Source organism: Pinus tabuliformis, chromosome 4_1, assembly GCF_031772625.1.
Source record: "Pinus tabuliformis cultivar Carrire ecotype Pingquan chromosome 4_1, CPIR1, whole genome shotgun sequence".
Classification (NCBI taxonomy): domain Eukaryota; kingdom Viridiplantae; phylum Streptophyta; class Pinopsida; order Pinales; family Pinaceae; genus Pinus; species Pinus tabuliformis.
This window is the reverse complement of record NC_142303.1, coordinates 75,912,505-75,929,745: the sequence shown is the minus strand read 5'-3', so window position 1 is coordinate 75,929,745 and position 17,241 is coordinate 75,912,505. Positions and strand designations below refer to the sequence as shown.

Sequence of the window (17,241 nt, the reverse complement as noted above, 5' to 3'; positions counted from 1 at the left end):
AAATAAATTTTATTTTGAAAATATTCTATCCATTTTATAAACATAGTACCATGTACATCTCCTTTTCCATTATCAAAACAACATTATGAAATATGACCATCAAAGTTCTTAGGGATTTCTTTTTTTATGGATTCAGTTCAATTACTTTTGCATTTCAAAATGTTTTGAGCATATAGAATTATTTTCCACTATTTACATAGTTTCTTGCTTCGTTCTTCTTCATTCATCTAAATCATTATGCTTTTTCTTTTGCTACTTTTTCTTTGCGTAAGTCATCTAAATCACTTCAATAATTCTTGCTTCCAGTAATCTTCTTCTTTTGCACTTATACCATCTTCTATCTTGCATAACTCTTCATCTTACTCTTCTAATAAAACACCTACATAAAAATGTTTCTTCTTAGATGCACTTGCATCCAACAAGACACGTATAACATTAAATTAGTAAACTTGTTGATACACCACTACCAGAATTTTACATCACTTACTTTTGACTTGAATTTTTACTTTAACTCACTTAAATGTGACTTCCATTCCAGCATTTACTAAATTTACTAGCTTTATTTTGAAAACTAATAATAAAGATATCATATCATGGACTTTGTATAATAAACTTACCATTACAACTGAATATTAATAATTTTCACTTAAAAACCTTTAATGAATTTAACTAAATTCTTAAATTCAATAAATTTAATCTCAAGTGGAACTTATGATTATGGCTTTTACTTTACCCAAGGGAATTAAAAAAGCATATTACATAGCCCAAGCTCTTTCAACTCACACTAAAACAAAACTTAAATTAAATTAAGTTATGTATACTTTTAACTCCTCAATCAAGTTAGGTTTATTTTTAACTCTTAAATCAACACTCAACATGAATTTAAATCTTTACTCAATTTGCCTTTCAATCTTGCAAAGTTCAACCTTTCTTTATCGAATTCCCACAAATATCATTATTTCCCCTTAAAGTTATTTTTCTCAGATGAAGACAAGTAGTATTACTCACTTTTGTTGTGTTCTAACCATAATCCTGCCTGCCTTCCTTCTATGGGTTGCTCGCTGCCTTCTACCAAATGGGCAATATCACTGCGTTCAACTACTCTCGGTTCTACCATATCCTGAAAATGTGCTCATATTTATAAGGATGCTTAATTCACTGTTATCATTTATAGAAAACTTTCAAGCCCACTTGTATTTGTCCTTCCCTCTGCACTCTAATTCCAAATCATCCGACAAAAAGATAGCACATTCCTCGTCTTCACTAGATCTTGGCAGCCATTGAAATTAAAAGGAAATTGGAATTGTGCAAAAGAAGTACGAGATTGGAGGTTCGCTAGAATGCCTTTGTTTGGTGTTGATGGCATGATTAGCAAACACATTACTGCAAAATATATTTTACTTGTTTATCAAATGGGCTAAGATACACCAATTTCATTATGAATAGTCATGATGGAAAACAAAACTATGTCAATCCAAATGGTAACAATAAGCCGAGGGTCAACTGGGGATTATTGCATCTCGTAAATCCAGAGACCTGTAAAGGACGTTGAGAACAAAAGCTACAACTGCATTCTGACGATTCGCCTCTCAATGACTAAATAACTTTAGCACATCCAAACCCATCGAAGATTTAACTATGCATTTCAGCAATAACACAAGTCAAAATGCAAGAGTGTATACACCTCAGCTAAATTTTGTCTATCGATTTCAGACAGCCAATGGATAAAACTATAACATAATAAAATCTTCTCCACAATAAGCAGCGATCGTTGTTTAAGTTCTCTCATGAACATGTGAAAAAATGGATTACTGGCTTACACCTGACATCTCATCTCTAGATCTAGTTCGACATGTATTTATTTGCATATGCTTCACAGTGATTCGATGCATCCAAAATGACAGCAAGCGCAACCTCCAAGATCTGGCTTCGGTCTGTGTGATCTTCTTAACAATGTGTATGAACTCTTGTTCTTGTTGGCATCCTTCTTTCCCCCTTACAATCAATTATCCTTTGATTCCCGTCTCTCAATCAAAAAAGCCATATACGGAATCCTCGCAAGGGAATGGATTGGTGATCGATACGTGCAGATAACCACTAGCTACCATTCAGCAGGAGAGAAGGTACCTTCTGTAATTAACCCCATTAAACTGAAGCCTTCTCATGACAGCCTCTTTCATCCCATGCTTATAAGACAAATCGCTAGGAATAGGGTATTTTCACCGGAGCTTTACAATTCAGAGTAGATCTATCAAGACATTGCTTTGGCCTTCTTTTTAATGGGAATGGAGTTTCTTCATCAATAATCTCCACACTTTGACTAATCAACAGTTGTAATTTGACTAATCAACAGTTGCACGCTCGTTCTTAATCACTGGACTCACCAATATTTAATGTTTTTTAGACGGATTTGTTCTGAGATAGGTCTATTAACCCTTCAAGGATTCAATAGCATTGTTTTACATCTCACAAATAAAATAGAACTCGCATATCAAACTTGCCATGTATCACCACCATATAGCTCTGTTCTGATATAAAATGTTGGGTTTATGATTTAGCAACGTTGATACACTCAAACATATATCGAGCCACAGAAGTTTACACGCAAGCATTTCTAAAGGGAAAATTCTATTCAATCAATCCATTTCAATGTATATTTTTATTGTATAATAGATCATTTTACCGGTCATAGCAACTACGATCATAATTAGATATTCAATTCAACCATCTCCATATCTATATCCAATAATATATTCAGGTGTCACTCAACTTGATGCTATGAAATCTTCATGTTAAGTTCTCTCCTTGTGCTTATTCTTAATTTTGCTTACATTAGCCCCCCACGAGTCAGTGTAATCTGCTAAGTCAGATGAGCAGCGAAGTTTTGTTGAAAAGCTATTATTAAGAGTAGATTGACATGGACCGCTATGTGCTTTACTAAGTAAAAGACAATGTCTAGTGAAGATGCAAGCTTCAACTACTTACCTTGTGTGATCATGTGAATGCTCATCATTTTCCTTTTTTCAATTTCAAAGGTGGAGCTAGTGGCGTTGAAAAATGCAGCAAAAAAGTCTCAATTTGATTTTTCCTTGGTCAAATTGAGAAAATTCGAATTTCCACATTAGCAGACAACTTGGATGCAATTAATTTGTGTGACATGGCTTGTGTCACCCAATTTACTCAGTAAATTCGAGTTAGAGGAGTTGGAGTTCAGTTAAGCATGTGTGATTGCTAACTTGTAACAATCAAGGTCAGTGATTTCAAGTTGTTTTGAATTAAACTAGTTCTAATTGTTGGAGGAACTAGCAGAAATTCAGTTGTGCAGTGAGGCTTCAGTCTAACTCAGTGATCATCCAATTAATTGATCAATCAGCCCAAAATAGCTAGTGCATGCAGAGAATTCAAGCTCCCCAGTTGTAGTGGATATTCCAAGGCAGTGTAACATCAGTTGTAGATTAATCTTGAGTGTACAGGTGTTGCATGCAGTCAGATGATAAACTTTGGGAATTTTGCAATTTTGGAGGAAATTCCTAAATAATAGGGGCCTAATTTCCTCAGAAATTGCACAAGGAAATAGGGGCTCAAGCAGAGACAAAAATTGACCAAGTCTGGGACAGAGCTTCTCAGTGAGCAGAGAGATAAGTTATTCACTTGCAGGTTGTGCTCAGTTGAACAAAACAATTGTAATACTCTTTATTCATCATATTAATGCAAGCAGACATAGGGGTTTTTAGTAGTTGCTTTCCCCTGAAAAAATATTGTGTGCATGTGTGTTATTTGTCATTGCATGTTTGTGATTGATATTTTAAATTGTGAATTGAATTACACAAAGAAGTAGAGTAGGTTTGTGTCTTGTGATTTTGATTAATATTTCTTGAGCAATTGCAAATCTACACCATAATTTCTACATCTACCGTGTTCATATCCCAAACTAAGTTATTTGAAATAATAATGTCTTTCCATTTTCCCAATTGTAGTGTCAATATCTTAGATATGCCCTCCACCTCCTCCACTTCTTTTTTTCACATTGTTGAATCCCTTTTTATCCTCACAATTAACCTTGGATGCAACAACAGTAGAGACTATGCATTGTGATAAGGATCTCTTCCTTGCACATTCTTTAAAAGTCTAGATGAAGAAGATGGCAAGGTGGCATAGGTGGGCACTGAATTGTTGCTAATCAAATGTCACAGATGACTACAACCCCTACATTACTAACTTTCTTCTCCACTACAGCAATGCTTATACCAGAATTTGGTTGACCCTCCAGAACTAGAGATGGATGTGGAACAATCTCCCTAAACCACCATTTATCCCATTCTTTGCCACAAGTTTCAATGCTAGATAAGGTTATCCACAAATGTAGGCCTAGATGCAACACATACATGATAACTGATTGAACAATTAACAAATATAGCATCAACCATTTAAGGGAACAGAACTAATAGGTGAAATCATATGTGGGTAGTTAAGCCTTGCCATCCTCCACATGGTTTAAGAAAACCAAGTGGCCAAGTGTAGCATGACCTTGTAAATGCTTAAAGACACTACTTGGGGTCATGAAGGGTTGTACTTTGTTCCACACAAGAGTCATGGGAAGAGGAGGGGGATTGCTTTAGCCCCCCTTGCACCACACAAAACCAAAACTCCTCATGCATTACAACTTGAATGCATGATTGACCTAGCAATAGTGCACATTTTGGAACTTGCAAGTTAAAGTTAAGGTGTGCTTTAAGATTCTAGCCACCCTTGATTCATTAATGGGTTGGCCTCTCACTAAGACCCTTATGACAATCGTTGAATCTATATGACAATTACATCATGAATACTTTGTTCCAAAAGTAGTGTGACCCCTTTTAAGATTGTGAAGGCTTCTACTCCATTGTTTGTGGCAATGCCTAGACCCTAAGAGAGTTCCAAAACATTTTCTCAATTGCGATTGAAAAGGCCTCCCCCCATGCTTGCCTCTCAACATTAAAAAATTGAAGGACATGGGAGTGGGCTTTGTGTTAGTTTTTGGGGTTACTTCATATGTGTTTACACCATGCTTGGAAAGCTTCATGTGATATGGAGTGCATGGTGTGATGCCTACCCTTGGTTGTATCCAAGTATACATACACATTGAAGATATCTTACTCAAAGATTGCTTGACCTTGGATTGATGCTTATGTGGCATACTTAGAGGTTGGTACCCTACATGCCACAGTGATATTCTTCATGAGGTGCACATGGATGGCTTGGTTGTTTGCTTAGAAGGTGAGCCTATACGAGAGGAGGAGCATTAGGGCATCTAGGAGGAGGGAGTTTAGTTGCAGGTAGCATAGGACCATTTGGTCACTTACATGGAGACTTGTGCTTGAATTGAGGACACTTGGGTTGAGGAACATTCACGGAAGTGTGGAGGACACAAACAAACACATGGCTTGGGAGGTAATAGTTGGATACCTATGGAAAAGAGTGTTAGACCTTGGTATGGTGGATCACTCACCTTGGGAACCTTGCTTGATAGACATGTTTACCTTATAGCTTAACATGTGTCACCTTATAGTTGAAGCATTCCACGTGTGGACTTAATTAGTGATTAGTTAGGTTGGTCGAGGTATAAGATGTAGACCAAATCCACTACTCTATTGTTGGCCTCCATACTTCTATATAAAGGAAGGAAAAAGCCTTGGCCCTTACACTTACACTTGGCCCTTAGAATTTGTTGAGTGATTTGATAAGTATATTGGAGCTAAGTGGTCAAATTTATGGTTGTAACAAATCTATTGTTATACGTGAAACATGTTCCCCTTGAAGTAAAATTGTTCAATGTTTACTTTCTTCTGTTGCCTTATGTATTTGGTTGCATAGAAGTGAAATGTATACTATTGTAATACATATTTCAGATTCATCATGAAGACTGAAAGTTCACAAGAAATAGATTTGTGGAACCTTATGTTTGAAGTGAAATTTTGAATTTGTATCAAGCAATGATTTCTCAAATTTTCCACATGGTATCAAAGCCATGAAGATAGGTTCAAAACTTATTGTGGAATAGTGATCAATTCTAAGCTTACAATGGATGTGGATATTGAAGACTACCAAGGCATGGTTGTTGGATAGAGAGAGTTAATGTTGATGAGATTCTTGCACCAATTACCAAAGGATTCTTTTAGAAATAGAGAGTTTAAACCTTGTTGAGAATTTTGCTTCAATTGCCAAAGGTAAGAGGAGAATGTGGGAGCACCCAAATCTTCGATGACGGCTAGTATACCTCCTAGGAGATATGATAACAATATTGCAATAAGTAATTTCATTTGTGAGCTTTCTAGTTGTTTTGACGAACTGAAATGTGATACCCTGACGGAGGAAAATGACGTTTGGGTGATAGTTCCTTTTGAGGAGTCAGTGACAAGTTTTTAGACTATGATAAATTCATATTTGTAGACAACAAGTTTAGTTGAGATGCCGAGGGAGAAGACCAATAATGGTGAAAACAATTTCCTCATAAAGAAAGAGTGTTGGATTTTAGGGCTACTTTGAAGGTGTTTACACCATGATGGTAATACTTCATGTGATGTGGATTGCATGGTGTGGTCCCTGTCCTTGCTCGTATTTTAGTGGACAAACTCATTAGAGATATATTACTTTTGGATTGCTAGACCTGGACTTGACACTTATGTGGCACACTTCCTTAAGAGGTTGGTATCCTACTTGGCATAGCAACATTCTTCATGAGGCATATATGGAAGGCTTGGTTACTTGCTTACAAGGTGAACCGGTTTGAGAAGAGGAGCATTGGGGCATCCAAGTGCATTGTACTTAACCCTAGGTAGCATGGGACCACTTGATTATTTACATGTGGATTATGCTTGGCTAGGACTATTCATGGAGGTGTGGTGGACTAGACGCAGCACATGCCTTCGGAGGTAGTGGTTGGAACCTTGCATACATTTGAAGGACAACATTGGACCTTGGTCTTATGAAGCACCAATGTTGGGACCATTGTTTGATGGACATAATTACCTTAGAGCTTAACATGTGATAACTTAGACTAGGAATAGTCCACATGTGGACCTAAATAGTGATTAGTTAGGTTGGTTAAGGTACTTTGATATTAATCAAATCCACTATTCTATTGGTGGCCTCCCTTACCTCTATATAAAGAAAGGAGAAAGCTTTTGTCCTTGCTACTTACCTATTGCCTACTATTTGTACTTGAATGAACTTAATATTTCATAGTTAATTCTTCTTCATTATTATTTGCACTCTTATCTAGTGCACCAGGCATCAATCCACTATTCTATTCTATTGTTGGCCTCTCTTACCTTTATATAAAGGAGAAAGCCCTGGTCATTGCTACTTACTCATTTCCTGGTATTTGTACTTGAATAAACTTGATCTTTTATAGTTAATTCTTCTTCATTGTAATTTTCACTGTCTTCTAGTGCACTAGAGTTCTTGCTTTGATGTAAGGAAGGCATTAGGGTTAGGTTTTACCCTAATAAGACAAGAAGAGCTAGGGTTTAGGAGAAACGTTAAGGTGCTTTGAGGTAAGGAAGGCATTAGGGTTAGGTTTTACCCTAATAAGACAAGAAGAGCTAGGGTTTAGAGAAACTTTAAGGAGGAAAAGACCGCACTTGTTCTTGCAAGAAAAGACAACTAAGGTTTGTGGCAATGAAACACTAGGACTACTTGGAGTGTTAGATGGGAACAAGATAGTAGAAGACTATCTTGTTTTATCTTTTGCAATTGTGTGATTCAAATGTAAGTGCCAAAGAACTTGTTCACGTGTATACCAACTAGTTGTGGATCTTTGATGGAGTGACTAGTTTTGGTTGGGAGTGATTCCTGCCTATAACTAATTTTGGTTAGGAGTGATTCTTACATATTATTTATATATAAATGTACATTCACACTGATTTTTGGTGAAATTTTTGAATTTGTATGAAGCAATAGTTTCTTAAAATTTTTATATTTTGATACACGATCAAGAAAAATTCTCTTAAATAAATTAAACCTTACCTAATAGTAAAAAATTCTTTACTCTTCACCATAAAATCCAACCACTTTAAGCACTAATCACTATATTATAAAAAATTATAATTCACAATTGTATTAAAAGGAATCTACTTTCACTCATATTCATCCAATTTGTTATGCATCAATAACTCTGAATACTTTTCTTTTTTAGCAAAGGAAATCTCATACTCCTTCAAATCTTAGAAATACAAGAAACCCAAGCGTTGATCTTTACTTTGTTGATGTTTTTTCCTGGTTACTATAATCCGTGTGTTTGGTATAACATAGTGTCCATACTCATTCCAATCTTAGAAATATAAGAAACCCCAGTGTTGATCTTTACTTCGTTAATGTTTTTTTTCCTGGTTACTATAATCCGTGTGTTTGGTATAACAGAGTGTCCATGGAAATTTACACCATAAAGATATCCGTTGGTTCGAATCCTTGGAACACTGAGTAAACCAGAGATTACTCATGAGAAATGAGTAATCTAGAATCAACTACTTTAAGTGTACGCAACTAAAAACAGTGTTAACAAATGACAGATGACGGGCAACTTCTCCCGATTACCCAACTATCAACCATAATGGCATAGGATTTATTAAAACATTATTTTTTTGGACAACAATCCACACCTTGATATCAAACATGTAACCATTTGATTGGTGTTAAATACATGTAACCATTTGATTGGTGTCAAATAGATAGAGGATGGTATTAAATAGATGGTGCTGAGGTATGATAAAATGTTTACTTAAGGGATTTTGTGATGTAAAGGTTATTAATTTGAATTTTTGTAGGTAAAAATCTAATCATACTAAACGCTAGTGTGACCTAGGCCGTGTGATGTTACCAATTAGAAACTCTGTTATCACAAATCTAATCATACTAAAAGATAGTATGACCCCAGCCAAGCCAAGTATAATCTCAAAGTGATTTTAATTACTTAAATAACCCTAAAATAACACACTCACACCACTAATTAAACCTCAAAGCTCGCATGCAAAAAAAACAATACTGAAATCACATCATACCTCATATACATTATATTAAAGAAAATGCAACCCACATATCAAAACAATAATAAAATATAATGAACTGTAAAATGGGTCGAAGATTTACCTGGCTGGGAATCTTACGACGATAGAAAGGAGACGTGTCTGAGACATTCAGCCTAAAAGAGGGCAGCGAGTGGACATAGATAGAATACAACCCTTCATGGCCCCGAAAGAATCTCTCCCACATGGGAAGAAGGGGCAATGGCCCCCTGGTCAAAAACATAAAGGCAATTTTGGGCAGCCTCTCAAAGGAGTAATTTCTCCTAAGTGGCACCATGGACGCCCTCCAGAGAAGCTCCCCGTCGGTCATGTTATGCATCAGAGTCGGAGGCCTGATCCTTTGTTCGAGTCTCGCCGGATCCTCTTTGCTACTACAACCGACTCCTTCTGACGATGTTTGAGGTGACAGCAACGCTTCTTCCACAGGGTAAAACACTGGCTGGTTATTCAAATAGTGCGTCATGTTGAAGGTTTCAACGACGCCGAAGATGATTCCGGTACCTACCAGAACTAGATATGTCAGAATTTTCACCACCTTCACATGCCATTCTCGCTTGCTGGGTAACTGTGATCGAATCCCCACAAACCCTCTTTCTTCTGCCAGTGCATTTCCCCTTGCATTCATCGTTAACTTTAACTAATTTTCTTCTACCAATTGCAATGGCATTTGCCGCTTAGTTTGTCCATAAAAAGCCCCTGGTTCTGCAGATTTCCTTACCGCTTTTAGCAAGAAAAGATGACCAACCGGGGCGCCGGTCGTTGTATCTATAAGTCAGAGATGGACCTTCCCCACATCCAAATTTCGGCCCTTATGAAGCGTTGGATTGGTTGTTTCTCGAAAACCCGCAATCTCTGGTTTTCAATCAATGCCCGGCCCTGGTTCAACTTTGAACCGCCAAGTGAACTTTAAAATACTTAGCCAGCCAAAAAGCAATGTACTTCCATATAGACCTTAAAGTAATGTTCCTGGTAATTCCAACCAGGGCTGTGTCTATCTCGATTCCATTGTATTATCTGAGTGCTGGGATATTCCACTAGAAAGTTGTCCTCGTCATTTTATTTTGAAATTCATGTCATATGGCCGGAAGCGATGGGCATTGAGATTGCAGGTCCCGGGGTATCCATTATGCTAATATTGTCCCACATCTGTACTAGGTCCGTCCTTTTTTAGAAAGTGATATGACATCATTGGTAAACACAAAAAAGGTAGAGGGCTTCGGACATTTATTCAATAAAAGATTCATTCTTAGTTTTATCCTTTTAAAATTCATGTTATATATGTGGAAACACTCGAGGGATAATGAAAGTCTCAAGGGTATTTACGGGAATATGGAATAAGTCCTAGGAAGGTTAATTATTTTTAAAGGTTGTTGTCATTTTTTTATTCATTAAGTTTAAAAAAATATGTGGAAACACTCGAGGGATAATGAAAGTCTCAAGGGTATTTACGGGAATATGGAATAAGTGCTAGGATGGTTAATTATTTTTAAAGGTTGTTGTCATTTTTTTATTCATTAAGTTTAATTAATTTTTTTAAGTTTTAAAAATTAAAAAGATAATTTTTTTACTAAACAAAATTTTAACATAATTATCTGGAAAAAAATATTTATGTTTCCAATCTTGAAAAAAAAAAAAAAAAAAAAAAAATATATATATATATATATATATATATATATATAAATATAAAAAATATAAAATGATTAAAAGACCATAAAATTTGAAAAAGATTAAATTTTATCAAATAGGCATGGCACTATGTACATCATCTCACCCATATAATGGGTGGAATTTTGTTTTGCAAAATTTTATCATTGTAAAATTCAAAATGTTAAAAAATTAATAATTTAAAAAAAAAAATTAAGAAAAAAAATGAAATTTCACAAAATGTTCATGGCCCCATGCTCAAGGTAACAATAGTGCTATGTATCATCCCCTCCCATGCCATGTTTAAAAGTTCCAAGTATGTCTTAACTTTTTTTCTTTAAAATAACTTAAATAAATAAACTAAGTAGCATCTCCCACCTTTTATCATAGTTAAAATCTATAAAACATTTTTTTTAATTACACAAATTTTTAAAATTATAATATTATATATAAAAAAAAAGGAGAGAAATCAAAATTTACAAACTTTCCACTCTTAATAGAAAATATGCATCAAAGTTAGAAACTCCTCACTCCCTTTATTCAAAATTAGAAACTTCTCACTCCTAATAGAAAATATGTCTAACATCCCCACATTCTCTATCTAAAATTAAAAACTCCCCATATAAAAAATGAAGTTAGAAACTCCCCACCCCTAATAGAAAATATGCCTAAAATCTCAAATCCCTTATCCAAAATTAGAAACTCCCCTTTATAAAATAAAATAAAATAAGAAATCAAAATTTAGAAACAACCCACTCCTAATAGAAAATAAACCTAACATTCTTTTATTCAAAATTAAAAACTCCCCCACTTCTAATAAAAAAAAATATACCTAACAACCCCTTATCCAAAATTAGAAACTCCCCCTCCTAATAAAAATATATCTAATATCCCCAACCATTAATTAGAAACAGTTAAATGGTATAACAAGCCACCATCCTCACCATTGAATTAACACACCACAAGCCCTAACAAATTCAATTTTGAAAATGTGTTATTTATTGTGTTTACTTTCATTGCCTATGCTACCATATTATGCTTATAGAAACATATTACAAGTTTTGAGGGTTTGCAGTGTGGTTTCTACCTTGGAAATATTATAAGTTTTTAGGGTTTTCATTGTGATTTATATCTTGGACATTTGAAATATATGTTCATTGTATTTTTAAATATGTGTAAATTAAAAATTAATGTTATTTTGTGTCATTGTTTGGATTATAAATAATAATTAATTAATCATTTTATTGAGCAAATGGTAAATTAATAATTAATAGAAATAGTATTTTTAAAGTTTTTACAAATAATTGTTGAGTTGAAAAACAAAATCACAATAAAAGAATAAAGAATTTAATTAATTGAAAAATAAAACTAATATAAATAAATAAAGAATTTATTATTATTGAAAGAGTGCATTATTAAGATTAAGATTGATATATATAAATGTTTAAAATATGCTACACGGAAACAAATATTTTAAAATATTTATTACACTTTATTTATTTATATATATAATTTAAAAGTTGTTTATGTGCGTACAAGAGAGACTTTTTATGGAAAGCTAAGTTTGTTATATTGGGTGATTGAGCGTTTTGAAATTCATTAAGAGGTTCTATAATCAATTTCCTATTATGGTTATGTTTTATATGTGTTTTATTTGATGTCTTTATTAAGTTAGATAATGTCTCTATTAAATTAGATGTTTTAATTTATGTGGATGAGTTTGCATTCTGTTAATTTCTCCCTAATTCTAGTTATTGGCTAATTATTAAGCTAGTAGATTTCCTGTAAAATAATTATTATTTCTAATTTATTAAATTAAAAACATTGTTCATATTAAATAACATATAACATTAGAAGCAAAATAATACACAAATCTCAAATGCATGCACTCATTATTTTTTATCTTTCAAATCTATTGATTCATTAAAAGTAATCTTCAACATACAAGGGCTCCCATCCTAGGAAAATGGACCTCTAAGAAAAAATACAAATACAACAAAACCTAGAGATATTACAGCTAATCAAACCTAGGCATATCTTTCCTTTGATCTTGTTAACTAATCTAGATCCATTCATCGCATTCTCCACACTGGGATGAAATTCCTTCTTCACCCAATCATTGAGATCTCACTATCTCTCAGTGTCTTGTGCTCACTAGATGTGTCTTTTCTCTTAGCCTTGTCTTCCTTTTATAAATTTGAGTTATAAACCAAATCCACAATCCTAATCTCCAAAGTGATCAATGGTTGAGATTAGATCGTAACATAAGCAATGATTGTAATTCACCCAGTTTACTAGTGCAAATAATGTTTGCATTTCATTAGATTAACTCACTTTTTCTTCTAAAAGTCAATTACTTTAGTAATTCTTTTAATTAAAGTAATTAATAAGGTTAAGGGTCCTTTGGACAATTTCTCGAAGAGGTTTTCTTCCATGCGTCATCCTTCATCATGGGTTTCCTCCAAACCTCTGGTCTATTTCCTCTTCAATGATGTTACTCATCAATGCCATGTAATTCAAAAACTACTTTGAAGGCACGTTATCCTTGAATGCGCTCCTAGGAGCCTCCACTTGCTCTTGAGCATCCCTCAATGTCTACTCAAACCACTAGGCCTTTTAACAGAACTAGAAGGAGCTACTAACCCCTCCCCACATGAAGGTTGACTCTTTGAACTAGAAATCTCTACATGTTGCTCTCCCTTTGAAGTCTCTTTTTTCTCGTCATTTGTCACTACTCGTTGCAACTAGACTTCCTTGATGCCAAGTTCTCATTGAACTTAACATCCCTGCTCATAACTACCTTCCTCTACATTGGTATGAACATCCTATAGTATTTTTAGGTCTTGCTTTATCCCACGAATATCCCCTTATGTCCGGAAGGCTCCATCTTCATCTTCATCTTCTTCTCCATAGGCACATGGATGTAAATTGGACAACCAAATATCCTCAAGTGTCCTATCTTTGGATTCACCCCAGTGAATGCCTCCTCTGGAATCTTGTCCCGCATTATCCTATGAGGACTTCTATTCTACACATATATCATACATTGTTACACAACGCTTCCCAAAGAAATATAGGCAGCTTCTAGCCATGTAGCATAACCTTGGCAATATCGATGATAGACAGATTCTCTCTCTCAGCAACCCCATTTTGTTGAGGGTTACATGAGACTATCATCTCCCTCTTGATCCCTATCTCCTTGTAGAAATCCTTGAATTCATTGGAGATGTACTCACCACCATTATCGGACCCCAAGGCCTTGATCTTCTTGCATGTCTGGTTCTCCACCTAAGCCTTGAACTCCTAGAACCAACTGTCTTACTTCATTCTTGGCCATCATGAAAAAAATTCAGGTTTACCTAGAATAGTAGATCAAAATTTCCACATTTTGATCCACTTATATGTCCATGGATCAAAAAAAAAATTATCATATGAAATGAACTTTTCCCAGTAAGGAAAAGCCCTTTACTCCTCATCATAGAATCCAACCCCTTTAAGCACTGATCAGTGTACTAATAGAAAATTTAATTCAATGTTGTATTAAAAAGAATATAGCCTTCGTCATCTCGTCACTAATACTCTTTGAATACTTTTCCCTTTTTTAATATAAAATCTGTTTTTTTTTCCTTTGTCACTAATACTCTTTGAATACTTTTCCCTTTTTTAATATAAAAATCTGTTTTTTTTTCCTTTATCATTACCATCTCGGAGTGGCCAACTAATCAGAACCTAAACCTAAAGGTGTTCAGAAGAGTTGACCATATAACCTCCCAATGAGAAGGTACTTGAACTACAAAACCTTGATCAATTGAATTAACCCTTGAAAACTATTTACTACAATATAGTATCATATTGTATCCCTTTAATATGGAAAAATTACACCATAAAGATATCATCCATTGATTAGAATCCGTGGAAAATTTACTAAACCAGAGTTTACTTATGGGAAAGCTAGAATCAACTACTTTGAGTGGGTCTGCAGGTAAAAACAGGGTTGGCAAATGACAGAAGACGGGCAATTGCTCTTCTACTTTCCCGATTGATTGGAACACTTTTTTCGAGACATTAATCCGCACCTTGAGATCAAGCATCTAACCATAGTTACCATGTTTGAAAAGATTGATTGGGTTTGAGTGGGGTTGTTCATAAAAGTTTAGATTCCGGAAAAAATGGTTCAGAGGTGGGAACCTATCCAATTATAGTAAAACATAGAAATGCTACTTGGCAATTCAAATAAGTTCTGTTATATAATGGATATTGCGAAAAACACTCATGGAATCTTCTGTTCTATAATAGATATTGCGAAAAACACACATGGAATCTTCTGTTCTATAATAGATATTGCGAAAAACACTCATGGAATCGCTCATACATTCTGTTCTATGGAGAAAGAAAAGGAAAGAAACTGTTGATGGTCAGCCCGCTTTCAGAATTTAAAGAAAAAATGCAACCCACATATCAAAACATTAGAATGAACTGTAAAATGGGTGGAAGATTTACCTGGCTGGGAATCTCGCGACGATAGAAAGGAGAAGTGTTGTTGACATTCAGCTTGAAAGAGGGCGTAGGGTGCACATAGATAGAATAAAACCCTTCATGGCCCCGAAAGAATCTCTCCCACATGGGAATAAGGGGCAACGGCCCCTTGGTCAAAAACATAAAGGCGATCTTGGGCACCCTCTCAAAGGAGTAAATTCTCCTAAGTGGCACCATGGACGCCCTCCACAGAAGCTCCTCGTCGCTCATGTTGTGCATCAGAGTCTGAGGCTTGATCCAGTGTTCGAATCTGGCCGAGTCCTCTTTCCTACTACAACCGACTCCCTCTGACAATGTTTGAGGTGACAGCAAAGTTTCTCCCACGGGGAAAAACACTGTCTGGTTATTCAAATAATGCGTTATGGTGAAGCCTGCGACGATGCCAAAGACGATCAAGGAACCTGAGAGGATTAGATATGCTAAAATTTTCACCACTTTCACAGGCCATTCTCGCTTGCAGGAATACTGTGATCGAATCCCCATAAGCCCTTTTTCCTCTGCCACTGCATCTCCCCTCGCCTTCATCGTTAACTTCAACTAATTTTCCTTCTATCAATTGCAATGGCAATTGCCGCTTAGTTTATCCACCAAAAATCCCCCGGTTCAGCAGATTTTCCATCAAAAAGCCCCTGGTTCTGCAGATTTCCTACCACATCTAGCAAGAAAACATGACCAACCGATCTGCAAACACAAGGGGCACCGGTCGTTGTATCTATAAGTCAAAGATGGGCCGCCCCACATTCAGATCTGGGCCCCCATGAAGCGTTGGATTGGTTGTTTCTCGGTTTTTTTTTTCCGACAACTCGGTTCGCGCAGTCCTCAAATCTCTGGTTTTCAATCAATCAATGCCCGGCACTGGTTCAACTTTGAACCGCCCAGTGAACTTTAAAATACCTGGCCGGCCAAAAAGCAATGTACTTCCAAAAAGACATTAAAATAATGTTGTTGATCATTCCAACCAGGTGTGAACTTATCTGGATTCCATTGTTTTACCTTAGAGTTGGGTTTAAAGGTTATAGGTATATTCCACCAGACATTTGTACCCATCATTTCATTTTGAAATTCATGCCATATGGCCGTCCTTTTTGGAAGTGACATGAAATCATTGGTATCCACGCAAAAAGTGGAGGGCTTCAGACATTTATTCAATAAAGGATGCATTCTTAGTTTTATCCTTTTAAAATTCATGGATATAAACCCTCGATGGATAATTGAAGTCAATGAAACATTCATTCTTAGTTTTATCATTTTAAAATTCATGGGGATATAAACCCTAATGGAAGTCTCATGGGTATTTATGGGAATATGCGATAAGTCTTAGGGAGCACGGACTTTTTAAGTTTTTATAGGTTGATGTCAAGTTTTTACTCATTAAATTTTTCTATAATAGAATTATTTTTAATTATTGAAATTTTATTTTAAAGATAAGGTAAATGATTTTTTTATATTTTATATTTTATAAAATTTAATTAATGTTTTCAAGTTTATAAAATTTTATTTTTTCATGAAACAAAATTTAAAAATAATTTTTTTTCCTAAAAATAGTGATAATTTTTAATTTATATTTTTAATATTAAAATCATATCATTAAGCGAAGGAGTGAATTTTTTTATATTTTCAATTTTAGAACCATATAATTTATATTCATAGACCAATGTTTGGTCTGTTAACCATCATCATCATCATCATCAAAAAAAAGATATTAAAAAATTCTTAAGTTTAAAAATGGTAAAATTTAACATATTAAAAAAGGTTATTTTTTGAAAAAAAAATATAAAATCTTCCGCAAAATAATATGCATCAACCCTTCCCTACCATGCCTCAAAGTTTATTCATTAAAATTTTTGAAAAAAAATTCAAACCATTTTTTTAATATAAATTTAATACACAAAGAAAAATAACATCTCCCACCTTTTATCATATTTTAAATTTACAAAAAAAATCTAAATTTTTGAAAAAAAAAAAATAAATATAAAAAATAAAAATGTAGAAACCCCAC

At 34.7% G+C, this 17,241-nt stretch overlaps 1 protein-coding gene across 1 annotated transcript in view; it reads right to left on the bottom strand.

Annotated features, from left to right (window-relative positions):
* LOC149174226 (uncharacterized) overlaps positions 1–16,261 on the bottom strand; it is a 35,491-nt gene extending 19,230 nt beyond the window's left edge. Inside the window, exons 1-2 of the mRNA XM_089420781.1 lie at positions 15,207–16,261; positions 9,127–9,693 (exon numbers count right to left, since the gene is read on the bottom strand). Of these exons, the coding sequence (XP_089276907.1) occupies positions 9,127–9,693; positions 15,207–15,767 (1,128 nt within the window). The 5' untranslated portion in view covers positions 15,768–16,261. The remainder of the gene's footprint in view (positions 1–9,126; positions 9,694–15,206) is intronic.
* Positions 16,262–17,241: the final 980 nt, after the last annotated feature.